At 36.9% G+C, this 27,088-nt stretch overlaps 1 protein-coding gene across 2 annotated transcripts in view; it reads right to left on the bottom strand.

Annotated features, from left to right (window-relative positions):
* The window catches only part of LOC127085488 (GDSL esterase/lipase At1g29670), a 31,559-nt gene extending 5,718 nt beyond the window's left edge, over positions 1-25,841 (bottom strand). Inside the window, exons 1-5 of one of the 2 annotated variants that reach the window (XM_051026004.1) lie at positions 25,456-25,841; positions 24,220-24,344; positions 23,871-24,113; positions 22,867-23,122; positions 22,485-22,709 (exon numbers count right to left, since the gene is read on the bottom strand). In XM_051026004.1, the coding sequence (XP_050881961.1) occupies positions 22,486-22,709; positions 22,867-23,122; positions 23,871-24,113; positions 24,220-24,344; positions 25,456-25,708 (1,101 nt within the window). In that variant the 5' untranslated portion in view covers positions 25,709-25,841 and the 3' untranslated portion in view covers position 22,485. Of the gene's footprint in view, positions 1-22,284; positions 22,710-22,866; positions 23,123-23,870; positions 24,114-24,219; positions 24,345-25,455 lie in introns of those variants that run through there. The other variant, XM_051026005.1, reaches the window with a different exon arrangement.
* Positions 25,842-27,088: the final 1,247 nt, after the last annotated feature.

Here is a 27,088-nt window from a genome sequence, read left to right as displayed (position 1 = left end):
GTGTCATCATTCGAGCATGATTGCAGTGATCCTCAAACTCATCAAACCCTATTTAGTCTGCTTGCATCTTTAACTGCTTTATGCTCAACTTTAGTTGTCATCATCCAAAGCATATTTATATTTCATCATCAAAAGCATGCTCATATTTCTAGGGAACATATTTTGTCTGATTTGATTCAAATCATAATTTGTACATGATTCAAATCAATTTCATTTTTTCAACATGATTCAAATCAAATTGTTTTGTCTAAAAATCATGTCAGTTCTGAGCCGTTTGATTCAAATCACATTTTTTTCTTGATAATAATCAGAAGCCTTGTGATTCGAATCACGTATTCTCTGATCCGAATCAACTGGCATATTTTTCAAAAATTAGGTATTTCTTTTATTTCACCTCATTTTTGTTCATTTGATTCAAATCATATTTTTCTTGATAGCATTTAGATCATTTTTTATCATTTTCTATGCCTCACCTCAAGAACATATAAATCCTTTTATGGCATCATTCAAACACAACATACATCATTCTGTTAAGATTTTCCAGTGTGATTTTGTGTGAAAATCAATTTCCTCTGTTTTGAGTGTTCAAAGTCTTGCTACAAATTTATCACATCTTCAACTTTAATTGAGTTCAGATCTTGATAATGGGAGTTCTGAGATTTATTGAAGGAGGCACGTACTTGAAACTAAGAGTTATTGGAGATCTTGTTGAGTTTTCAGGTTGCTAGCAAGAAAGAGGGATTGTCAATGATGGTGACAAATTCCATTGAAAAGAAGTATGTTCTTCTTCTAGCATTGCCTTAGTAGTAACTGAGTGGAAGGCTAAAGATAAGGCAAAGTTATTCTCAGATTTTTGGATAATATCACCGTATAAGGAATCGGTAGGGTTAAGGGGTTGATAGCTACACACGAAGGCTTGGAGCAGAATTTGGTGTTATTGGAAGGTTTAAGAAACATTTTAGAGAAAATATTATGTAGAAGAGTTTGATAAGTTTCCTAGATACAAGTCAAGATCGAAATTAGGAGATTTGTTTACTTAGCTGTAAATTATGGATTGGTGATTATATAAACTCTTGGAAATATTTTACAAACAACAAGGAACTATGCAGGTTCCAATGAGAAACCATTTAAGAGTGCACATAGGCCAAACGAGGACGAACACCTGAAGCCCTATAAATCTCGGTGTCATCTCTCTAACTCTACTCTTGCATTTATATTCATATTGATTGCATACTAGGTTTTTAAATTCCAGAGTATTATATTGTTTTGTTATTGATAACAATTAATTACCTAAAGCTTATGTTTTGTTGGAATTTGACAACTAGTCAAACTAGTATTGTGACTGATAAATCTGAAAACGAATTGAATTTAGTAATCCATATTGAATTAATTGTGTACACTTCTTGCGACTACACAACTTGAATCAATTCATACCAAATGTTTCATTCTTTATAATCTTGGATATTTGTGAAATGAACTATGTGTTTGCTTGATCATAATTGATTGTATAATTTTCATTTTTGCTTCAAATCTTTCGTGCGCAACTCATTTTGAAAACACTCTGATTTTGGAAAATGGAGGTTGTATTTTTTTTATTTAGATCTATTCACCCCCCCCCCCCCCCCCCCCCCCCCTCTAGACCATTTTTCTACTTCCATATTCACATCCAACACTGGTGTTGTTCTATCAACTTCACTAGGTGAGGGAGTTTTCTAGCTAAGAGAGAGTTTGATTTTCCCTAAAATATTGTTCTATCATGGTCGCTAAGCAAGAGGGATTACTCTCTAAGTGATGGCTTGCTTGGAGCTTGCACTGTCATCACTAAGCGAGGTAGTGGACTTTAGGAAGTTAGGACATTCTGTTTTGTCTCTCTTGAACCTTGTTCGGGCTCCCTAAGCGAGAGCTCGCTTGAAGCCAGATTTAGAGTTTGCCAAGCAAGGGTTCTGGTATTTTGGCATATTGTTTGTTTCCCTGTTTCCACCAATCGTAATAGAGATCGTTCCATGCTCCACCGTTTGGTGAAGAAAAACCACATGTGAATGCCAAATATTACATGATTGATAATGTTATACTATCATGTATGTTTTATGACTTTTACTATGACATGTTTGTATTGAATAAAATTAATTGATCCAACACTATTATGATGAGTGGGATTAAACCTAGGATCCGAGCTAGATGAATAATATTAACAAGATGACTAGGCTATGATTCATAACTTAGGTTGCGATACTCGAACATGAAATGTACGTCGGTGGTACCCATGAATGAGTGGTCATTTAAGATGAATTGTTCCATCTACGAGAATACCTGAAGGCAAGTATGATGAACGATTTATAGTTGCAAGATAATGGGTATTGTATTGAAACATGTTGTGATATAGTGATATATGAGAATAATCACTTTATGATTGATGAGAATAATCATGTTATGATTGATGATAATAATCACGTTATGATTGATGAGAATAATCATGTTATGATTGATGATAATAATCACGTTATGATTGATGAGAATAATCTCGTATTCGAGAATGGCCCCTATTTGTGCTTGTTACGAGTCCGAATTCTTATATAAAGTTGTATTAGGATAAACGAATCATTGAGATAGATACCATGACCCGTGACTTGACCCATGTAAGAGGTGCTTTCCGGGAAAAGTATTTTGGATAATGGATAATATGACCTGTGTCTTGACCCATGTAAGAGGTGTTTGTCGGGGAAAGTATTTTGATTATTATAAGAAGTTCGTGACCCGTGTCTTGACCTAAGAGAGAAGTGCTTGCAAGGGGAAAGGAGTTCCTTATAGAGATGACCTCAGTGACTCGTGTCCCATTTCCTGAATGTAGAATATGTCGAGGAATATTGTCCGACATGACAAAGATCCGTGATCTGCGTCCATAGTCCTAGACATGGGATCAGTCGGGGAAAGACACTATGTGATTGTATTCCCAAATAGTGATTCATTGAGTTATATAATCTAAAGTGCTGGTGTTTCCATACGAGACAAAAATCCCTCGGATACTTAAGTCTCAGTCTACTGTATAAGTGTACACATGTTTTGTAAAGTCGATTGACTTAAGTTAAGGTATCGATTGAGAGTCCTTTTAGAGCCGTGTGGACTCATAAGATAGGGGAATTCACTGAGATTATTATTTCACTCCATTATAATTATTTATTTTTTAGCTAGTGCTGAGTAGGTTAGAGGCAAGGGAAAAATTGCTAGAAGAAGTTTGAAGACTTTGTTGTTTCATGATATTTCCATTGTATACTTTTGTGGATCCTAGATTTTCTTAGGCACCCTTGTATATCATGTGTCATGTATTATATATTATCTTTTTGTGCATGTATATATAATAATACTTATTGGTTCTTGTGTTGGCAACAATTTTGGTAAAACCTTGAGTGTTCACAAGATGTCACATGTGTTGTCTTAACATAAGATATCATGTACCTGCTGGATGTTTAAAATATAATTATGCAGGATTTTTCCAGGATGTCAGATCCGATGTCATGAAATCTGTATACAGAACATTCAGTCTGAATATTATGTATTATGTGATTGCATTTTTAATGCAAATCTATGTATGATTGAAGATCTGATTTACACGCACATTCAATCATTAATTACAACCAGATTTACTTATTTTCCAAAGAGATCTAATCAGCTGTCATGAGAAGATTTGAATGGAAAATAGTTTTAGGGTTTTATGATGTCCAAGTCCAGCCAAATGCTTCTATAAAAAGGACATGGAAAACTTGATTTGTAACATAAGAAATAAGGAACGAAATATTGAGAGAGAATAAGGGTTTAAGTCTTGTGTGGTCATGTGACTTGTAAGCCATTTAATTCATCCGTAGATGATTGAATTGGTCTGATTTTTGAGTTGTAATTTGTCACTCAAAGCTTTTAAGCATGAGTAAATGTCTACTTGATTGAAGCTGTTAAGTAAGATCAAGTGTGTGTCTTTGAAGAGTGTCTTCTTTTCATTGTAATTCTTGTTTATATCACTGGTGTGATTGAGGGGGAGTGAGTGGGATCTCATATCTAAGAGTTCTTAGGTAGAAGTCACACGGGTAGAGATTAGGTGAAAACGACTGTAACTTGTGTTGTTTACTGAGAGTCTTTGAATTGATTCTATTTAGTGGATTTCCTTCCTGGCTTGGTAGCCCCCAGACGTAGGTGAGTTGCACCGAACTAGGTTAACAATTGCTTGTGTCTCTTGCATTATTGTTCTCTATCTTTTATCCTGTTTGTATTATTCAGATATTAGTGTCATGACATTACCTTCGACATCTCATATCTGATACCAGAATTTCAATTGGTATCAGAGCAGGCATCCTGCTCTGGTTCTGGGTGAGATCTAGGGATGATACTTTCTGGTACTATTGAGAGAGATGGAGGATCTGTTCACATGCCACCTATTTTGGATGGATCCAACTATGATTACTGGAAACCTTGAATGATAGCCTTCCTAAAATCTCTGGATAATAAGGCTTGGAAGGCTGTGTTAACAGGCTGGGAACATCCAGTAGTTACTAAGGAAGGAGAAACTACAACTGATAAGAAGCTTGAAGAACAATGGACCAAGGAGGAGGATGATCTAGCCCTTGGAAATTCTAAAGCATTGAATGTTATATTCAATGGAGTAGACAAGAATATCTTCAGATTAGTAAACAAATGTGAGGTGGCTAAAGATGCTTGGGACATTCTCAAAACCACTCATGAAGGCACCTCTAGAGTGAAGATGTCTAGACTGCAGCTGTTCACTACCAAGTTTGAAAATTTAAGGATGAAAGAAGATGAAAATATTCATGAATATCCTTGAAATTGCTAATGCCTCAGGAGCCCTGGGAGAGAAGATGTCAGATGAAAAATTAGTAAGGAAACTACTCAGGTCACTCCCTAAGAGATTTTCTATGAAGGTGACAGCCATAGAAGAGTCTCAAGACATCTCCAATATGAGAGTTGATGAGCTAATTAGATCCCTTCAAACATTTGAGATGGGAATGTGTGATGGATCTGAAAAGAAAGCCAAAAGCATAGCCTTCATGTCAAACACTGAGGAGGAAGAGGAGAAAGGTGGTCAAGATATTGATGAAGATCTGGCAAACGATGTAGCAATGCTGGGAAGACAGTTCAACAAACTTCTGAAAAAGATGGATGTAAGATCTAAGGCTAATGTCAAGAACATCTCATCTGACATCAGTAAATCCAACAATGCTAGAAGAAGAACAAGGTCAGATGAAAAGCCCAAAGAGGGAAAAGGAGTTCAGTGCCATGAATGTGAAGGGTATGGACACATTAGAACTGAATATGGAACCTACCTCAAGAAACAGAAGAGGAGTCTTGCTGCCACTTGGTTTGATGAAAGTGAAACAGAAGAGTCTGCAAATCTTGTGACTGCCTTGACTGGAAGATGGGGTTCTGATGAAGACTCAAGTGATGATGAAGTAACCTTTGAAGAGTTAGCCACTACCTACAGAAAGTTGTGTCACAGAAGTGCAGAAGTTTGTCAACAAGTTGAAAGCCAGAAGAAAGTGATAGCACAACTGGAGAATGAGAAGGCAGAACATGTGGAAACCATCTCCAAGTTGAAGACTGAAGTTGTATTCTTGAATTCTAAACTGGATGAGATGACCAAGTATGTAAGAATGCTAAACAATGGATCTGACACCTTAGACAAAATTCTCCATACTGGAAAAATAACAGGAGACAAATCTGGCATTGGATTCAATGAATCTAAGCCCTGAGTGCAGTTACACTGGTGGCAAACCTAAATCCAAACCTAAATGTAGCCATATTAACAGCAAACCTGAGATGTCACATCATATTGTTGGTGTAAGCCCTAGAGGCCAATACTTTTGGTACTTGTATCGAATTATTTATTAATAATAAAAGGCTTTTTCTTTATTATGTTTGTTTAATAAAGTCCCTAGAATAGCTAGTCCGTTTAATGTATCAAGTATGACTTAATCATGAGATCACATTAAACATAAGGACACTATTCTTAAAGTATCCGTAGTCGAGCTTTATTATGAAGTGGGATAACATTAAAGCATGAAGACTATTATGTTTATAGACCGATGATCACATCTCATGGATCATGGATAAGGAGTTATCAAGTCTTAAACATATGTATGAATATTAAGAGTAATATTTATATTGGATTGACCTGCTATGAGAATACTATATAGAATGTTATGCAAAGTGTCATAAGTTTTTCTCATGGTGATAGTGGTGTATACCACCCTTCGACCTGAAACCACTATGGACCCTAGATGTAGAGTCGAGTGCCTTATTGCTGATCAAACGTTGTCCGTAATTGGATGGCTATATGTAGGTGTTTAATTGGCTGCATTGTATGGTAAAACACTAGCTGGATTCTAATGTCTTGATTGATGTCATGACATGCTGTGGAGGTGTTTGTGTGACTACATTGTATGTTAGAATATCTAGCTGTACTCTGATGTCTTGGCTGATGTCATGACATACTTGAGTAGTATACCGCAGGATTAGCTAATACAGGATTTATTGAATGTCAAACTGGATGTTATGACATTCATCCCTGTCAGCAAATACTGAGGAATAGAACAGGATGTGTTCTGTTAGAACTCAGTATTTATTTTCAGTCTGGTTATCAAGGAAATACCAGACCTGGCATAAGGCCTACTGTCTGAATGTCAAACTGGATGTTATGACATTCATCATTGACAGCATATACTGAACAATAGGCAGAGTGGTTTTCTGCTACACATCAGTATGTATCTCAGTCTGTTCTTCAGGAGGATAACAGACCTGGCATAACGCAAATTGTGTAAATGTCAAATTGGATGTCTTGACATTTATTATTGTACGTTGATACTAAAGTATGGACAGATTGGTTCTGTACAGTACAACAATTTTGTACAGTCTATTTTCAGGAAAAACAGACTTAGCATATGGTCCTTGATTTGGATGTCAAACTGAATGTTGTGACATTCATTCCTGACAGCGTATGCTATATTGTAGGTTGTTTAGTTTTTCTGTTTCAGCATTTTTCTCAGGCTATTCTTCAGGGATTCAACAGCTAAGAGAAAATCCAGGAAACCAACAACCAAGCTACATTTAATGAACCTAACAAATAGCCTATTTGTTAGTAACCTAGATGTGGAATTTAGGGGAACTCGCGTGACCTTAAATTCAGAAGAATACAAGTACAAGGCCCAAGTGCTGCAATATAAAAGGATGGCAATCCTTCATTCAGAACTGGGGATTTTTAGGCGTGAAGATTTAGTGTGTCCATCATACTTCACTGCTGTATTTTTGTGAGTCTTGTATTAGACATATCTTGTAAGCCAAGCTATTATCACGTAGATGATTTCATTGGTATAGGGTGTTCATTGAGTTGTAAGTGTTGTGTCACTCTAAGCTTTTAAGCGTGAGTGCTGTGTATCTTGATTAAAGCTGTTAAGCACAATCAAGAGTTGTTTGAAGTGTGACTTCATAATTGTCTTTAATATTGATTAAAGGTAGTAATCACTGAGGTGATTGAGGGGGAGTGAGTAGGAACTCTGATCTTAGTGTAAGATTGAAATTGCATTGGGTATGTATTAAGTGATAGGGTTATACAGTTGGTTTAAGGTCTGAATTAATACTACTAATAGTGGATTTCCTCCCTGGCTTGGTACCCCCCAGACGTAGGTCATGTTGGACTGAACTGGGTAAACAATTACTTGTGTTATTTACTGCACTTACTTTTAAGTTCTGCATAATTCTTGTCTGCGCAGAATCGGATGTCATAACAACCCGTGTGACATCGAAAGTCTGATAACTAGAATTTCAATTGGCATCAAAGCAGGCACCCTGCCTGTTAATATCTGGGTGAGATCTAGGGAAGTTACTTTCTAGTACCATGGACAAGGATATAGGACACTCAAATAGACCACCCATGCTGGATGGTTCTAACTATGATGACTGGAAGCCTCGTATGATAGCCTTCTTAAGGTCTCTAGATAGAAAAATCTGGAGAGCTGTCAACAAAGGATGGGAACATCCAACGAAGACAGGTGAAGATGGAGTCAGTGTGCAGATTCCTGAAGAAGAGTGGGACAAGGAGCAAGAGGCATTAGCCCTTGGAAATTCTAAGGCCTTGAATGTATTGTTCAATGGAATCAGTAAGAACATCTTCAGACTGGTGCACCACTGTGAGCTGGCTAAGGAAGTTTGGGATACCCTCAAGATAACTCATGAAGGTACCTCCAAGGTGAAGATGTCCAAACTTCAGATGCTGACCACCAAGTTTGAAAATATGAGGATGAAAGAGGATGAGACTATTCATGACTTTCACATGAATATTCTTGAGATTGCAAACACCTCTGGTGGCTTAGGTGAGAAAATGGCTGAAGAGAAACTTGTAAGAAAGATTCTCAGGTCATTACCTAAGAGATTTTCCATGAAGGTCACTGCAATAGAAGAGGCTCAAGATATCTGCAACATGAAGGTGGATGAGCTCATTGGTTCTCTCCAAACCTTTGAAATGGGCATGTGTGAGAATGTTGAAAAGAAGAACAAAAGCGTAGCTTTTGTATCAAATACTGAAGAGGAGTCAGAAGCAGGATATACTGGAGGTGATGAAAGCATATCAAAAGCCATAGCCATGCTTGGGAGACAGTTCAACAAGTTCGTGAAGAAGATTGATCAAAGAGGTAGACCAAATGTCAAGAACGTATCGTCTGACATCAGGAAAAGATCAACTTCTGAAGAAAATTTCAACCAAGGCAAGGGAATCCAATGTCATGGATGTGAAGGCTATGGACACATTAGAGCTGAATGCCCTATTTACCTCAAGATGCAAAAGAAGGGGCTAGCTGTCTCATGGTCTGAGGGAGACTCTGAAAGTGAATCTGCTAAACATGTCACTGCACTAACGAGTGTTTGTGCCACTGATGATGACTCAAGTGCAGATGAACTGACCGTTGATGAACTTGCTGCAACTTATAAGAAGCTATGTGTCACCAGTGCAGAAGTGCGTGTACAAGGAGAAAAGCAGAAGAAGCTCATCAAGGAGCTGGAAGATGAGAGACAGCAGCATCTGACAGTCATAGAGGGTCTAAATGGTGAGATAACCTTGCTGACCTCCAAGCTGGATCAAATGACTAAATCCATCAGAATGTTGAATAAAGGAACTGACACCTTGGAAGAGATCCTAAAGGTGGGACAGAAGTCTGGAACCATATCTGGTTTAGGCTTTGTGAAAAAATCCTCAGCTGAACTCAAACGCCCAAAGGCTAAAGTTCAGAAATTCAAGCGGAGGACACACCCAATGTCTCAACATCAGGGAACCAGGATGAATAATCATCAGAAGAGGAAATTCCAGAAATGGAGATGTCACCACTGTGGTAGGCTTGGCCATATAAAAGCCTTCTGCTACAGGCTTCATGGTTACCCTAACCAAGCCCCTCATGTCAGACCTAAGCATAAGACATATAGGCACTATGTCCCCATCATGAAGCGAGAATGGTATGCTAGGTTAGCTCACACAGCTCTGAGGGCATCTACCAGAGAAGACTGGTACTTTGACAGTGGCTGCTCAAGACATATGACTGGTATGGAGAATATATTGGTGGATATACAACCTCACACTACCAGTTATGTGACCTTTGGTGATGGTGCTAAAGGAAAAATAAAAGGTGTGGGTAAGCTGGACTGCTCTGGAGTCCCAGAACTGAATAATGTACTGTTAGTAAAAGGACTGACGGCCAACCTCATCAGCATAAGCCAACTATGTGATCAAGGATACTATGTTCAGTTCACTAAGGAGCTATGTGTTGTGACAAATGGAGATAATCAAGAAGTTATGAGAGGATCCAGATCCAAAGATAACTGTTATCTGTGGGAACCTAAGCTCTCAAACTTTTCCACAATGTGCTCCTCTGCCAAGGAAGAACAGGAGGTGAAGCTGTGGCATAGACGCCTTGGTCATCTACACTTAAGGGGAATGAAAAAGATCATATCCAAGGAAGCAGTTAGAGGAATCCCAAAGCTGCTTATTGATGAAGGAAGAGTCTGTGGAGAATGCCAGGTGGGCAAGCAAACCAAGATGTCACATCCGAAGCTGGGACATCCTACAACTTCCAGAGTTCTGGAACTGTTGCACATGGACATAATGGGACCTATGCAGGTTGAAAGTCTGGGTGGAAAGAGATATGCATATGTGGTGGTTGATGATCATTCCAGATACACGTGGATAAGCTTCATCAGAGAGAAGTCAAATACATTTGATGTCTTCAAAGACCTGTGCATCAGACTTCAAAGGGAAAAGGACAGTTGTGTTGTCCGAATTAGGAGGGATCATGGTACGGAGTTCAAAAATTCCAAGTTTGATGAGTTTTGCTCGTCTGAAGGAATAAGTCATGAGTTCTCCTCTCCTATAACTCCTCAGCAAAATGGGATAGTTGAAAGAAAAAATAGAACTATTCAAGAATCTGCCAGAGCTATGATTCATGCAAAGAAGCTCCCTATGCACTTTTGGGCTGAAGCTATGAATATCGCTTGCTATGTTCACAATAGAGTCACCTTGAGAAAAGGAACCTCCTCCACTCTGTATGAAATATGGAAAGGCAGAAAACCCACTGTGAAGTACTATTATATCTTTGGAAGTAAATGCTACATTCTCACAGATCGTGAACAGAGAAGGAAAATGGATCCCAAAAGTGATGAGGGTATATTCCTAAGATACTCAACTAACAGCAGAGCGTACAGAGTGTTCAACTATAGGACCAATGTCCTGATGGAATCCATAAATGTTATTGTGGATGATAAAGAGGAAGGAATCGATGTCATAGAGGATGTTGGAACATTCCTTGATACTACAACAGACATACCAGTCAAGTCTGAAGAAGTACAGGAGACTCCTACTGAATGTGAGGTATATGCACCCACCAAAATGCCATCTATCAGAATTCAGAAAGACCACCCTAAGGATCTTATCATAGGAGATCCCAATAGTGGTGTGACTACCCGATCAAGGGAAATTAGTTCAAATTCTTGTTTTGTATCCAAGGTTGAACCAAAAAATGTGAAAGAAGCCCTGACTGATGAATATTGGATCAATGCCATGCAAGATGAACTAGAGCAGTTTAAAAGGAATGAAGTATGGGAGCTAGTTCCACGACCTGAAGGGACTAACATAATTGGTACCAAGTGGATCTACAAAAACAAGTCTGATGAGAAAGGAGTAATTACTAGGAATAAAGCAAGACTAGTAGCTCAAGGATACACTCAAGTTGAAGGGGTTGATTTTGATGAGACGTTTGCACCCGTTGCTAGGCTTGAGTCAATCAGATTGTTGTTAGGTGTAGCATGCATTATGAAGTTCAAATTGTTACAAATGGATGTGAAGAGTGCATTCTTAAACGGCTACTTAAATGAAGAAGTCTATGTGGAACAACCGAAAGGGTTCTGTGATCCTAACCAACCTAAACATGTGTACAAGTTGAGGAAAGCCTTGTATGGGTTGAAGCAAGCACCTAGAGCTTGGTATGAAAGGTTGACTGAATTTCTGACCTCAAATGGATACAGAAAGGGTGGGATAAATAAGACCTTGTTTGTGAAGGATGAAGATGGCAAAATCATGATTGCTCAAATCTATGTGGATGATATAGTTTTTGGTGGAATGTCAGAGCAAATGGTAAAACATTTTGTTCACCAAATGCAATCTGAGTTTGAAATGAGTCTGGTTGGGGAACTGACTTATTTTCTTGGAATGCAAGTCAACCAAATGGAGGATTCTATGTTTCTCTCCTAAAGCAAGTATGCCAAAAACATAGTTAAGAAGTTTGGTATGGATAATGCTAGGCACAAGAGAACTCCTGCACCTACTCATCTAAAGCTAACCAAAGATGATGGAGGGCCCAGTGTTGATCAATGTTTGTATAGAAGCATGATAGATAGTCTTCTATACCTAACTACAAGTAGACCTGACATTTCCTATGCAGTTGGAGTGTGTGCTAGATACCAAGCAGAGCCCAAAGTGATCCACTTGAATCAAGTCAAGAGGATTCTCAAGTACATCAATGGGACTTGTGATTATGGGATGTTGTACTCACATGGTTCTGAGCCTGTCCTATCTGGGTACTGTGATGCTGACTGGGCTGGGAGTGCTGATGACAGAAAAAGCACATCAGGAGGATGTTTCTTTTTGGGAAACAATCTCATATCATGGTTCAGCAAGAAGCAGAATTGTGTATCTCTGTCCACTGCAGAGGCTGAATACATAGCAGTTGGAAGCAGTTGTTCCCAACTGGTTTGGATGAAACAGATGCTCACTGAGTACAATGTCTCTCAAAATGTCATGACATTGTTCTGTGATAATCTCAGTGCCATCAATATTTCCAAGAATCCCATCCAACACAGCAGGACCAAACATATTGACATTAGACATCACTTCATCAGAGATCTGGTGGAAGACAAAGTGATTACCTTGGAACATGTAGCCACTGAACTCCAACTGGCTGACATATTCACAAAGGCTCTGGATGCTACTCAGTTTGAAAACTTAAGGGGCAAACTGGGAATATGTCTCTCTAAGAACTTATAGCAACCAATGATGTTTGGGATGTATTGTTTAATATCTCTGCCTATTAAACAATTGGAAGTGTGCTCCGATTGGTCAACAGATCATAGTTATGTCACTTGCAACAAGTGTGGCAACAAGAGGTTAAGGAGATATCCTAACTTGAGGCAGCCTATGCACCTGCAGGAGTTCAAGGATAATGTTCATGCAGGAGTGGTTCTGGATGTCAGACACAAAGTCATGGCATCTGATATGGTGGTACCTACTGTAAAGCAAGAGTGTGTGACTACTTGATCAAAGCTGTGAAGCAAGATCAAGTGGGTGTTGACTTGGTTGAAACTGTGAAGTAAAACCAAGACTGTAATTCTGTCATTTAGGTGTAATTCTGTTTATGTGGATCTGTAATTTAAAGTGTTGCTTTGGCAACATTTTTGAAAAAAAGGGGGAGTAACAGGTGATACCCCAGGACAACAGATTGTTTTGCTAAACAGCTATTCAGGACAGATATTAAAGATCCTCTAATCCAGAGGTTATACTGCAGCTGATGTTCCACTTCTATGAGTGTGAGTATGTATGTGTGTGCTGCAATTAGAGGTTTGTATTTAACTTCTGTATGTATGATGTTCTGTGAAGTTTTTATTTAACTTCCATGTGTGTGAGCGTGCTGCAACTCTGAGTGTATTAGCTAGGTTAATTTCCTGCTAGATGTATGGTTTCCGCTGTTGTGGACTCTGTTGTGAGACCAAAGTGTTTTAGCCAAAAATTTGCCAAAGGGGGAGTTTGTAGGTGTTTAATTGGATGCATTGTATGGTAAAACACTAGCTGGATTCTAATGTCTTGACTGATGTCATGACATGTTGTGGAGGTGTTTGTGTGACTGCATTGTATGTTAGAATATCTAGCTGTACTCTGATGTCTTGGCTGATGTCATGACATACTTGAGTAGTATACTGCAGGATTAGCTAATACAGGATTTATTGAATGTCAAACTGGATGTTATGACATTCATCCCTGTCAGCAGATACTGAGGAATAGAACAGGGTGTGTTCTGTTAGAACTCAGTATTTATTTTCAGTCTGGTTATCAAGGAAATACCAGACCTGGCATAAGGCCTACTGTCTGAATGTCAAACTGGATGTTATGACATTCATCATTGACAGCATATACTGAACAATAGGCAGAGTGGTTTTCTGCTACACATCAGTATGTATCTCAGTCTGTTCTTTAGGAGGATAACAGACCTGGCATAAGGCTAATTGTGTAAATGTCAAATTGGATGTCTTGACATTTATTATTGTACGCTGATACTGAAGTATGGACAGATTGGTTCTGTACAGTACAACAATTTTGTACAGTCTGTTTTCAGGAAAAACAGACTTAGCATATGGTCCTTGATTTGGATGTCAAACTGAATGTTGTGACATTCATTCCTGACAGCGTATGCTATATTGTAGGTTGTTTAGTTTTTCTGTTTCAGCATTTTTCTCAGGCTATTCTTCAGGGATTCAACAGCTAAGAGAAAATCCAGGAAACCAACAACCAAGATACATTTAATGAACCTAACAAATAACCTATTTGTTAGTAACCTAGATGTGGAATTTAGGGGAACTCGCGTGACCTTAAATTCAGGAGAATACAAGTACAAGGCCCAAGTGCTACAATATAAAAGGATGGCAATCCTTCATTCAGAACTAGGGATTTTTAGGCGTGAAGATTTAGTGTGTCCATCATACTTCACTGCTGTATTTTTGTGAGTCTTGTATTAGACATATCTTATAAGCCAAGCTATTATCACGTAGATGATTGCATTGTTATAGGGTTTTCATTGAGTTGTAAGTGTTGTGTCACTCTAAGCTTTTAAGCGTGAGTGTTGTGTATCTTGATTAAAGCTGTTAAGCACAATCAAGAGTTGTTTGAAGTGTGACTTCATAATTGTCTTTAATATTGATTAAAGGTAGTAATCACTGAGGTGATTGAGGGGGAGTGAGTAGGAACTCTGATCTTAGTGTAAGATTGAAATTGCATTGGGTAGGTATTAAGTGATAGGGTTAAACAGTTGGTTTAAGGTCTGAATTAATACTACTAATAGTGGATTTCCTCCCTGGCTTGGTAGCCCCCAGACGTAGGTCATGTTGGACTGAACTGGGTAAACAATTACTTGTGTTATTTACTGCACTTACTTTTAAGTTCTGCATAATTCTTGTCTGCGCAGAATCGGATGTCATAACAACCCGTGTGACATCGAAAGTCTGATAACTAGAATTTCACTATAAAGACAGTTGATGGGTACTCCACGAAGCATGCTAAGGGACATGAGTGACCTGGATGGAATTTGCCCATCCTGCGTAACAGGATAAATGTCTATGGGCCCAATATTGAACTGGACAAGGATGACACGGTCTATGCCTTGTGTTCAATATAGACATAAGGGCAAAAGGGTAATTGTGCACATTAGTATTATCACGAAAGGATTTGTCAAATCACATGACATTTTCGTGTCTCGGGTAGCAGTGATGTGTTGCTAGATACCGCTCACTGTTTATTATGTTAAATACGTGATTTAATATAATTGCCAATGCCGCGAAAACCTACAGGGTCACACACAAAGGATGGATTGATGAGAGATAGAGTAACTAAGGAACACCGTAAGGTACGGTGCACTTAAGTGAATTGTAGAACATCGTAAGGTATGGTGTACTTAAGTAGAATACGAAATATGGTAAGGTACCACGCGCTTAAGTGAATTTGGCATATTATAAGATATGGGCCACATACACTTAAGTGGGCTTTTTAGCTTGAAGCCCACATAAGTGGTTCTATAAATAGAACCCTTGTGTAGAAGCATTTAGCAGTTGCAATTTCGTTTCTCTCTCACTCAAAGCCTTCATTCGTAGCAGCTAGCACTGAGATTGAAGGAATCCGTTCGTGTGGACTGAGTAGAGGCGTTGTCATCGTTCAACGTTCGTGATCGCTCCGTAGATATGCATCAAAGGTTACAATCACCACAAGAGGTAACGATTCTATCACTGATCATGCTCATTCGTAAGGATCATTAAAGGAGAAATTTTAAATTCCGCTGCGTTTTGGATCGCCCTTCTCCTTCACATATGTCACAACATCATAAAGGAAGACAACAGAAAGGGAAACACCAAAGATGGAGATGTCATTACTGTGTAAAATTTGGCCACATAAAGCCTTTTTGTTATAAGTTGTATGGTTATCCTAGTCCTGCTCATCATCAACCTAGACCCAAACATCATAGACCTGTCAACAAAAAGCAATGGGTTCTTATGACTAATGTTACAAGTTTGATAACTCACACTTCCTTCAGAGTTTCAGCCAAAGAAGATTGGTATTTTGACAGTGGGTGCTCCAGACACATGCTGGAAACAAAAACCTGCTAACTGGCCTTCATCCTCATGCCACAAGCTATGTAACCTTTGGTGATGGAGCAAAGGGTGAAATTAAGGGGATTGGTAAGCTTGATTTCCCTGGAGTTCCTGACCTTGACAATGTCCTACTTGCTAAGGGATTGACTGCAAATCTAATAAGCATCAGTCAACTGTGTGACTAAGGTCTAAATGTAAACTTCACTAAAACTGAATGTCTGATTACTAACAAAGAAAATGAAGTAATCATGAAAGGAGTCAGGTCTAAAGACAATTGTTACATGTGGAGTTCACAAGAAACTGGTTATTCTTTAATGTATACTTTAGCCAAAGAAGAAGTGAAGATATGGCATCAAAGATTAGGCCATCTGCATCTCAAAGGTATGAAGAGGATTATATCGGTTGAAGCTGTTAGAGGAATTCCCAACTTGAAGATTGATGAAGGAAAAGTCTTTGGAGAATGTCAGATTGGAAAACAGACAAGGATGTCACACCAGAAGCTCAGACATGACACCACTTCCAAAATTCTGGAACTCCTCCATATGGATTTGATGGGACCCATCCAGGTGGAAAGCCTTGGTGAGAAGAAGTATGCATATGCAGTGGTGGATGACTTCTCCAGATACACCTGGATCAATTTTATAAGAGAAAAATCTGATGTTTTTGAAGTCTTCAAAGATCTTTGTCTTCAAAGAGAAAAGGAAAGTCCAGTTATCAAAATTAGAAGTGATCATGGGAAGGAATTTGAGAACAACAAATTTGCTGAATTCTGTTCTTCAGAAGGAATTCATCATGAGTTCTCATCTCCCATTACTCCCTAGCAAAATGGTGTGGTGGAAAGGAAAAATAGAACCCTTCAAGAATCAGCCAGAGCTATGATTCATGCTAAGAGATTGCCTTACCACTTTTGGGCTGAAGCTATGAACACATCCTGCTATGTTCACAACAGAGTGACCTTGAAGAAAGGGACTCCTACAACCCTATATGAAGTCTGGAAAGGGAGAAGACCTACAGTCAAATACTTTCATGTGTTTGGTAGTAAATGTTATATATTGACTGATCGTGAACAAAGAAGGAAGATGGATCCCAAAAGTGATGAAGGAATTTTTCTGGGCTACTCAACAAACAACAGAGCATACAGAGTCTTTAATTCCAGAACAAAAGTAATGATGGAATCTATCAATGCTGTGGATGATGATCAACAGACTGATATCACAGACGATGTTAAGACATCTCCAAATGATCCCCCAGCTGAATTCTCAGACAAAAATAATGAGAGTAAACCTCCTCAAGCTGAACCTGAAGATGACAAAATCAACAAGGGAGGTATTGACAAAACCCTATTTGTTAAGAATGAAGGAGGAAAACTCATGGTGGCTCAAATATATGTGGATGATATTGTGTTTGGTGGGATGTCAGATCAGATGGTCAAACATTTTGTTAGACAAATGCAGTCTGAGTTTAAGATGAGCCTTGTTGGAGAGCTGACCTATTTCCTTGGGCTACAAGTCAAGCAGATGGAATATTCTATCTTTCTATCTCAAAGCAAATATGCCAAGAACATTGTTAAGAAGTTTGGCATGGAGAATGAAAGTCATAAAAGGACACCTGCTCCTACACATTTGAAAGTCTCCAAAGATGAAAATGGTGTTAGTGTAGATCAAAGTTTGTACAGAAGCATGATAGGAAGTCTGCTATATCTCACAGCAAGTAGACCTGACATTGCAATTGCTGTAGGTGTTTGTGCTAGATATCAAGTTGAACCAAAAGTCAGTCACATAAACCAAGTGAAGAGGATACTGAAATATGTCAATGGCACCAGTGACTATGGGATGTTATACACTCATGGATCTGGATCTATGCTGACTGGTTACTGTGATGCTGACTGGGCTGGAAGTGCTAATGATAGGAAAAGCACATAAGGAGGATGTTTCTTCTTGGGGAACAACTTGATATCATGTTTTAGCAAGAAACAAAATTGTGTGTCCCTATCCACTGCTGAAGCTGAACACATAGTAGCTGGAAGTGGTTGTTCTCAACTGGTTTGGGTGAAACAAATGTTGACTGAATATAATGTCACACAAGATGTCATGACGTTGTACTATGACAACCTGAGTGCTATAAATAAGAATCCTATTCAGCACAGCAGGACAAAGCACATTGATATTCGTCATCACTTCATTAGAGAACTTATGGAAGAGAAAATCATAGCACTGGAGCATGTCACCACTGAAATGCAATTAGCTGACATATTTACAAAGGCTTTGGATGCTAATCAGTTTGAATGTTTAAGAGGGAAATTGGGGATTTGAATTCATGAGAACTTATAGCAATTAAAGTGGAGTGGAAAAGGTAATAAAAATATTGTCTGCCCATTTAAAAGAAAGTGCCCCATTTATGGTAAATCATTACCTAGTATTGGAACTACCATCTATACCATTTTCACACTCAACCTCAGCACAACCACTTCCATCTTCATCAAACTGTATCAACCATCTCTTCTAGGGAAACAAAAATATTTTCACAAGTTCAACAAAATGTCACAACATCCGTCTTCTTCTGGTTCAAAACCCACTCACAAAGCAAGGACTCCCTCCATGGATTTTCTGGATGAAGATGTTTTGGAAGTTATTCCTCTCTCAGTAATCCCAGGAGACGCCCCTGGTCCATCTTCCACGGTAGGAAACACTCAAGGTAACAATTCTGACAACCCTCCTCGTATGGATGACATGCATTATATAGATCGTGTCATTAGGAATCTGGTCACAAGGATCCTAAATGAATGACACTCAGTCAAGGGAGTTTCGACTCCTCTGTCTAGACGGGACCCCTCACCTGAGGTGAAACCTCAAAATGAGAAAGATGATGATTCATCTAGGTCAGAGAAAGACATTGCTGCTGAGGGACTGTGTTCTCTAGGAAAAACCTTGCCTAGTAAGAAACCTGTAGATGCTTCTCAATCTAAGAAGCATGACTTTGCTGAAAAGGTGATTGATTTGGAGGAAGAGTGTTCAGATAGTGAAGATGACACCTTGCTTCATCACTTGGAGCCAAATGTTGCAAAAAGAATGAAGACCAGGAAATGGAGGTCTGTGGCTGATATGATGACAGCCAGAACAAGTAAGAAGGCTGCTGCTGTAGGTCCTTCAAAATCATGGAGTAAAGTGGAAGTCAAGAAGAGAAAGGTCAGAGAAAGTTCTGACTCTAAAGATGATGTCGAAGACGATGTCCCAAACATCTCTCCTGTTAAAAAGCAAACTGCTAGAAAATCTCCAGCTAAGGTTGCTGCTGCGCATCTGGATAATATTTCCTTTCATTTGGAAGATGGTGCAGCCAAGTGGAAATTTTTTATACAGAGGAGAGTTACTGTGGAAAGGGAGCTAGGGAAGGAGGTTGTGGAAGTGAAGGAGGTTATGGAATTGATCAAGTCTGCTGGTTTGATGAAAACAGTTAGTGCATTGCCCCAATGTTTTGAAGGTCTGGTGAAGGAGTTTGTAGTGAACGTCCCAGAGGATATTTCTGACAATAATAGCAAAGAATTTTGCAAGGTGTTTGTGAGAGGAAGGTGTGTAAGGTTCTCCCCAACTGTAATCAATAAATTTCTAGGAAGAGGAACTGAAGGAGCTGTTGAGTTAGAGGCCACAGACAATGAAGTCTGTAGGACAATCACTGTTGGCCAAGTGAAGGAATGGCCAAGCAAAAAGCATCTATCTGCTGGCAAATTAACTGTAAAATATGCTATCTTGCATAAGATAGGTTCAGCCAACTGGGTGCCAACAAACCATATCTCAATAATATCTAATGCTCTTGGAAGGATTATATATGCTATTGGAACCAAGCTCAACTTTGATTATGGAAGGTTCATGTTTGAACAAATTGTTAGACATGCTTCCACTAATGCAGTAAAGCTGCCAATTTCCTTTCCTTCAATTATTTGTGGAATAATTTTAAGCCAGCAACCTGGTATTTTAAGCACAAGTGATATCCCTAGTAGAATGAAGCATCCATTGTCCATTCATTACAAGTTATTTGAGGGCAATCATGTCAATGACATTGTCATAACATCTGCAAGGAAGAAGCCAGTCTCTCAAGGTGGCCTAATTGCTGAATTGAAATAAACATGTAAGGAGTTGGAATCTGGGATTAGGGTGGCTAAGGCTAGGAAAGAGGCTTTAGAGGTTCTCATTAGTAGCTTGGAGGAAGAAGAGGTGGATAATGTTGGTGAAGCCAAGGAGACAGATGCCCATACCTCAAGTGAGAGGTCTGATTCTCAAGACAATTCTAGTGGCAGTTCTGGATCTGAAGGTGAAGAAGATGCTACCTCTTCAGACTAAGTTGTGGTGTTGATGGTCCCCCTGTGTTAATGATGTGTGTTCTGGATGCTTGGATGCTTGGATGATTTGATGTTTTTCTGTTTGATGTTTGTAGTTTTTTTTTGCAGTCCTTTTTGATGCCATGGTGTAATTTTTGGGCTCTTTATGAGTTCCCTGGATTTCTGATTATCTCAGCTAATGCAGCTGTGTATAATTATGATTCGTACCACCTAACATTTATGTTTAACATTTTATATGTTATAACATCCTTTGTGACATTCTCTGTTGGACTAATTGACATTTATAGCTAGTAATTGTGTGTTTATTGATTCTGCTGCTGCTTAACTGCTGATATGCGTTTACTCTTGTGAACAAATGGACTGATATATGTTTTAGCCAAAATTTGCCAAAGGGGGAGTTTGTTGGTTCTTGTGTTGGCAGCAATTTTGGTAAAACCTAGAGTGTTCACAAGATGTCACATGTGTTGTCTTAACATAAGATATCATGTACTTGCTGGATGTTTAAAATATAATTATGCAGGATTTTTCCAGGATGTCAGACCCGATGTCATGACATCTGTATACAGAACATTTAGTCTGAATGTTATGTATTATGTGATTGCGTTTTTAATGCAAATCTATGTATGATTGAAGATCTGATTTACACGCACATTCAATCATTAATTACAACCAGATTTACTTATTTTCCAAAGAGATCTAATCAGCTGTCATGAGAAGATTTGAATGGAAAATAGTTTTAGGGTTTTATGATGTCCAAGCCCAGCCAAATGCTTCTATAAAAAGGACATGGAAAACTTGATTTGTAACATAAGAAATAAGGAACGGAATATTGAGAGAGAATAAGAGTTTAAGTCTTGTGTGGTCGTGTGACTTGTAAGTCATTCAATTCATCCGTAGATGATTGAATTGGTCTGATTTTTGAGTTGTAATTTGTCACTCAAAGTTTTTAAGCATGAGTGTGTGTCTGTTTGATTGAAGCTGTTAAGTAAGATCAAGTGTGTGTCTTTGAAGAGTGTCTTCTTTTCATTGTAATTCTTGTTTATATCACTGGTGTGATTGAGGGGGAGTGAGTGGGATCTCATATCTAAGAGTTCTTAGGTAGAAGTCACACGGGTAGAGATTAGGTGAAAAAGACTGTAACTTGTGTTGTTTACTGAGAGTCTTTGAATTGATTCTATTTAGTGGATTTCCTTCCTGGCTTGGTAGCCCCCAGACGTAGGTGAGTTGCACCGAACTAGGTTAACAATTGCTTGTGTCTCTTGTATTATTGTTCTCTATCTTTTATCCTGTTTGTATTATTCAGATATTAGTGTCGTGACATTACCTTCGACATCTCATATCTGATACCAGAATTTCAATACTGATAGACACTTAAGATCTCTCTCTCTCTCTCTCTCTCTCTCTCTCTCTCTCTCTCTCTCTCTCTCTCTCTCTTCTCTCTCTCTCTCTCTCTCTCTCTCTCTCTCTCTCTCTCTCTCTCTCTCTCTCTCGCTCTCTCTCTCTCTCTCTCTCTCTCTCTCTCTCTCTCTCTCTCTCTCTCTCTCTCTCTCTCTCTCTCGCTCTCTATATATATATATATATATATATATATATATCTATATATATATATATATATATATATATATATATATATATATATATATATATATATATATATATATATATATATAATATATATATATATATATATATATATATATATATAAAAGTATTAAACCCATCAAATTTATTAGAATCTATCTATATATTCTTTACATTTTTTTAAAGTTTTCACAACAAAAAATGAATGACAAATCCCTTTGAGAAGGTTGATCAAATCAAAGATTGTTTTGATTTTGGGTTCATTTTTAAGAATAGTAAAAGTAAAAAGTTAGCAGTTTTATATTCGTGGTCAAATCCAATTGTTGAATTCTTGTAAGTTGAATATTGATTCAGAATGGTTTTTAGACATTGGGTTAATTTCATCGTTATGGATTTAAAAATTGTAAGAATAAATAAGAACTTGATAGCATATAACTCCTTGTATTTTATTCTTTTTGAATGAAAGTTTCATCCATAATAATTATCATTATACAATCAACATGAAAATCTGAACAAAATTCATGCCAAAATTATACTTAAATTCTTTCACACCTTTAAAATAAACAACTCATTTAACAACACTAGTAAAGTGCCACAACCAATACATTACCATTACAACACTTACCTCATAGTTGAGCCAAACGATTGATATCGATAGGATAAGCATCTGATCCAGATTCAGCATTATAAGCTCTCTTACCAATTACAGTATTGCCAACTTCAGTTGGATGAAATGCATCCCAAAATAGATGCTCATTCCTATTACTGCATGGAGTTTGAAAGGGCAGACATGTAATTTGACCATTGTTTCTTCCTACACCACAACATCCTGCATTTGTAACAGTTATACCTGCAAAATTAGGGAGAAATAAAATGAGGAAAAAAAATTGTTCAATACACCTGAATCTCATTCCGTTAAGTCAGCTCACTAGATAGTTTTGCAGAATCGGAACATGAGTTTATTGCAAACATATTTATACATAATGTTTTAAGCAGAGAAAAATTACCATATGATGATGGATTGCTTATGATGTCTTGAAAGATACCATAAACATTTACATAAATGAATCTTGCATCATTAAGTTCATTGTTGAGTTGATTAACAAGAGATTTTAATCCATTGTTGAATAATTGATTTGCAGAATTGATTCTTTCAACACATGTTGTACCATCTGGGCTGTTTTGGGCTAACTCATTAGGGCTGCAACCTATTTGTCCAACTCCAAATAAAGCCATTTTCCTTGCTCCATAATTGTACAAAATCTAAATCAAAAAACACAAAAACAATTAAATTTCTTATACAATACTATCGATTATTTGACTATATGATTTCAAATTTGACAGAGTTAAATTGTAACTAAAAATATTTCATAAAATATTTGTCATTTTTAAATCATGACAAAATAAATCTCTTTATTTTTTTTGTTGTCATAAATAGATCATGTCTAACCTAAGCAAAAATTTTGAAAATTTAGGACGACTCTGACAAGTGTAACTTGTGTTTTGTTAAAATTTAAAAGTCAAATTCTTACAACTGATCTAATATATATCGGTAGATGTGGCAAACGGTCATGCCATACTGTTTAAGTCCACCTTGCAAAAACCGCAAAAAAAAAAAATATAATAGACATAATTAAGGATGCGGGTCTAAAACATTGATCTATTCTAGAAAAAAAATGAGAGGGTGGTCTAAAATATTGATCCGCCCCACTAAAAATGAAGGTATGGTCGGGCCTTTGGAAATGCATCTCTAAAATATAAAATTTGCAAAAAATTAAGTTAATGTCAACGTCCGCAAAAGCCTATAAAAAATAGGGTGGAATAGACAGACATATTAGAGAAAGTAAATCTTAAATTTTGATTTATCCTGCCAAAAAAGTGCGGACAAAATAGATATATTTACCTGATCGGATTCGTTTTACCATTCCTACCTCTCGAAAAATCGAATTATATTATAATAAAAACTAATTGAATAAGAAAAAAAAATTAAACAAACAGTCTAATTAATTACCCTAAGTTGTTGAGCATATGCTTGAATAAGAACATCAGCATATTGTTGAGGTGTGAACTGTCTCCCACTAGGGTAAGCAGGCATGAAATAGTTATTAAGATAATCGTTACTGCCCAATCCAATTGAATAAATGCACTTGCTAAGATAATTTGCAGCTGTGTCCTCATCTCCAAGCAAATTCACCACTTGAGACACTGTCTTTTGGTAATTTTGTACTTGCCCACTAAAACTAATTCGATCTCCCTACAAAGTATAGAAATAAATAAACAATTTTAGAAATAAAATTTAATTTTAATTTAATGTTTTTAAGTCTTGCAAAAAAAAAGTTTAGTATTGAGAAAATATATACCAGTTGTTGTCCAGTTTCTTCTCTAATTCCAGCAGCTGCAGAAGCATAATTGACTCCTTTGAGAATTTCTTGGTCTCTGGCAGTTGAATAGGGAGATATGTATCCATCAAATCCCAAGAGCTCAGCTGTTAAATATCAACACTAAATTCTGAATGTCTATTCAAATTTTTCTCTGCCTTTGTTTTAAAATTTTTTTTAAAATTATTTGACATCAATAAATATTAATTCACATATAACTTATAAAAATTTAAGTTATGGATATAGTTTTTAAAATCAATTAAAATCGGCTGATTCAACCAATACAAATTGACTATTAAATCGACTATGTAATTAAACTAGTGAAAACTCGTGCGAATAGGTAAAAAATATTGATGAACAATTTTTTTATTAATCGCTTAATTTTTTTCTTTCTTAAAAGTAAAAATAGCGGACTTTTGTAATTATTATTTTTTTAAAAAGAAACTAACAATTCTTTAAAATAAAAAATAAATTTCAAAAATAAAAATAAAAATAATAAAAAATAATAGAAATATCACCCGTCATATCTTTATATCCCTATATTTGTTATTAAAAAAAATGATTTTTGAAGATATAAAAAAATTAATTTGATCAATAAATTTTTAATTCGACCACCAACTTCTTAATCTAATAACTTTGTCGAGTTGATAGTCAAGTATTTTAGATAAGAAATAAACTACATACATTTAATTTATTGGCGTTGAATAAATTAGCGACAATTTTTCCGACACAAAATAAATAAATGTCACATTAAAAGAAAGACATACCATATGAGTGTCTTAAATTAAAATAAATGTCTAATTGAAAGAAGGACATAAACCATATGAGTGTCTTAAATTGCATACTAAATGAAGTAACTAACTCCATGTGCTTGAAACAAAGCTAGAGTGGAGTATTAATTGAAAAAGAAATGGAGACAAAATGCATAGTCCTTAAACTTTTATACTAAATGAAGGAAGTAACTCTATGTACTTATTAGGCATTCGGTACTGATTGATGTTGAATTTAGTAGGAAGAATTATACTTCAATCCCTCACAATTACGGTCAGGAGAGGATTAGTACTATCCAACAAAAGAGCAGACTCCCGAACCAGATTAATCGATTCAATAAATTGGAAATTGGTGATGATTTCACTAACTTATACGGGCATTACTTTATTTTATTTATAAAAAAAAACTTAAATGAAGATAAATTAATTTTGCTTAAATTAAACATACCAATAACATCAACAGTGGTTTTTCCATTGGAGAACCTTCCTGTTGGACCTCCTTCAAAGTCAATCCCATAAGGAAGATAATTAGCTTTTGCCAAAGAATTGAGGTTATTATTGTTTCCATCATCCACCAAAGAGTCACCAAATATGAAGTAACAAGGTACTTGAGGATCAGCTTCAACCTCTCTAGTACACCACAAACCTAAAACCAATAGCAATAGACCTATATTCATAGTAAAGTGTTTTATGGATGGCATTGAAGCAAGAAATGAGACAACAAACTATAATGTGAGTATTATAGTGTTTGGTGTGTGTTTAAGTGAATAAGTTTATGAAACTCATGAAACGAGGAAAACAATTATATAGTTGTGTAAAGGAAGCAAATAATGGCAAGCTTTTTAGCTTGTACAGGTGGGGATACATATATTTGTTAGGAACATTAAATTCACGTAGACATAGTGAGGAAATGAGTGGCATTATCGGTGATTATGCAAAACTTTTTATTTTTACTTAAATATTTTGTTAAATTGCATTTTCTATCCTTTAAGGTTCATAAGAAAAATAAATTTGTATTTTAAGCTTGTTTTTAGTGGAATACAATAATCAAGGTTTTTCTTAAAAATTACGTTTGTTATCGTAGGAGATAACATTGTTATTCATAAATTTTTGAATTCTCTGTAAAAGATCTACTGTTTTAGATTTTAGAAAATCAAAAATGTCCAAGACAAATAGTAGAAAAATATGTTGACTGTCAGAACACGCTTTCTCATTTTTAACCACTTTACTTGAAACAACTTTTAGGGTTTGATGTCCCATCGTAAAATCTTCCGCCCTCAAGTCCACTAGTGGATAAAGTAATGTCAAGTCCAAACGTGCATGTTTCCTTCCTACAAACATGTACACCAAAACATCTGTTGGCCTACTTGTCAATCTCCCATTGTGTTTGTCAATAAAGAAATTTGTGGGCGCCTATTTCTTCACAAAAACTTTGGCTCGCCGAAATATGTCATGACATCCCTAAAAAGGTCATGTCGATATTGACGCATGGAAGCTTATTAAAATGAATCGTGTCTTTCTCAAATGTATCTAAACATGCTTTGCGACAAATATGTCAAACCTCGTCATTAGGAAATAAGAGAATCATAAGGCAATATCTCAAGATAGTACGGTACGCCCCCAGTCCATCAATAAGAATAACAAGGAGAAAATTTTGAACATGTACAACTTACAAACAACCAAAAATTACTTTATATCTTGTGGTCATGTCAAACTTTATACACATGTTATGGACACTTTTACTAAAAAGGACACTGACCAAAACTTGTTGTGTTTTAGAAGGGACGATGCCCTTGCTAGTTAATGTGTCGAGGTCAAAATCTAGAATCGCAACACTAAGACCATATAAAGCTCTATTGAAATCAGAGTCCATACCATATATCATACTGTCTCTCAATATATGATCATGTAACCACCAAGATTGGGTCCAAGAAGTCACAAAAGCATAAGAGATGACATCCAAAGAAATGACATCCACCAACCACGATGTCTTCAACCACCCTTCACAACTCTTTATCAAATTAAATATATGATTCCTCCATATGATTAGGTTGGCACGTTCTTAGGCCAAAAAATAATTT

The sequence above is a fragment of the Lathyrus oleraceus genome, chromosome 5 (genome assembly GCF_024323335.1).
Source record: "Lathyrus oleraceus cultivar Zhongwan6 chromosome 5, CAAS_Psat_ZW6_1.0, whole genome shotgun sequence".
Lineage (NCBI taxonomy): Eukaryota > Viridiplantae > Streptophyta > Magnoliopsida > Fabales > Fabaceae > Lathyrus > Lathyrus oleraceus.
This window is presented reverse-complemented; position numbering and strand designations above follow the sequence as displayed.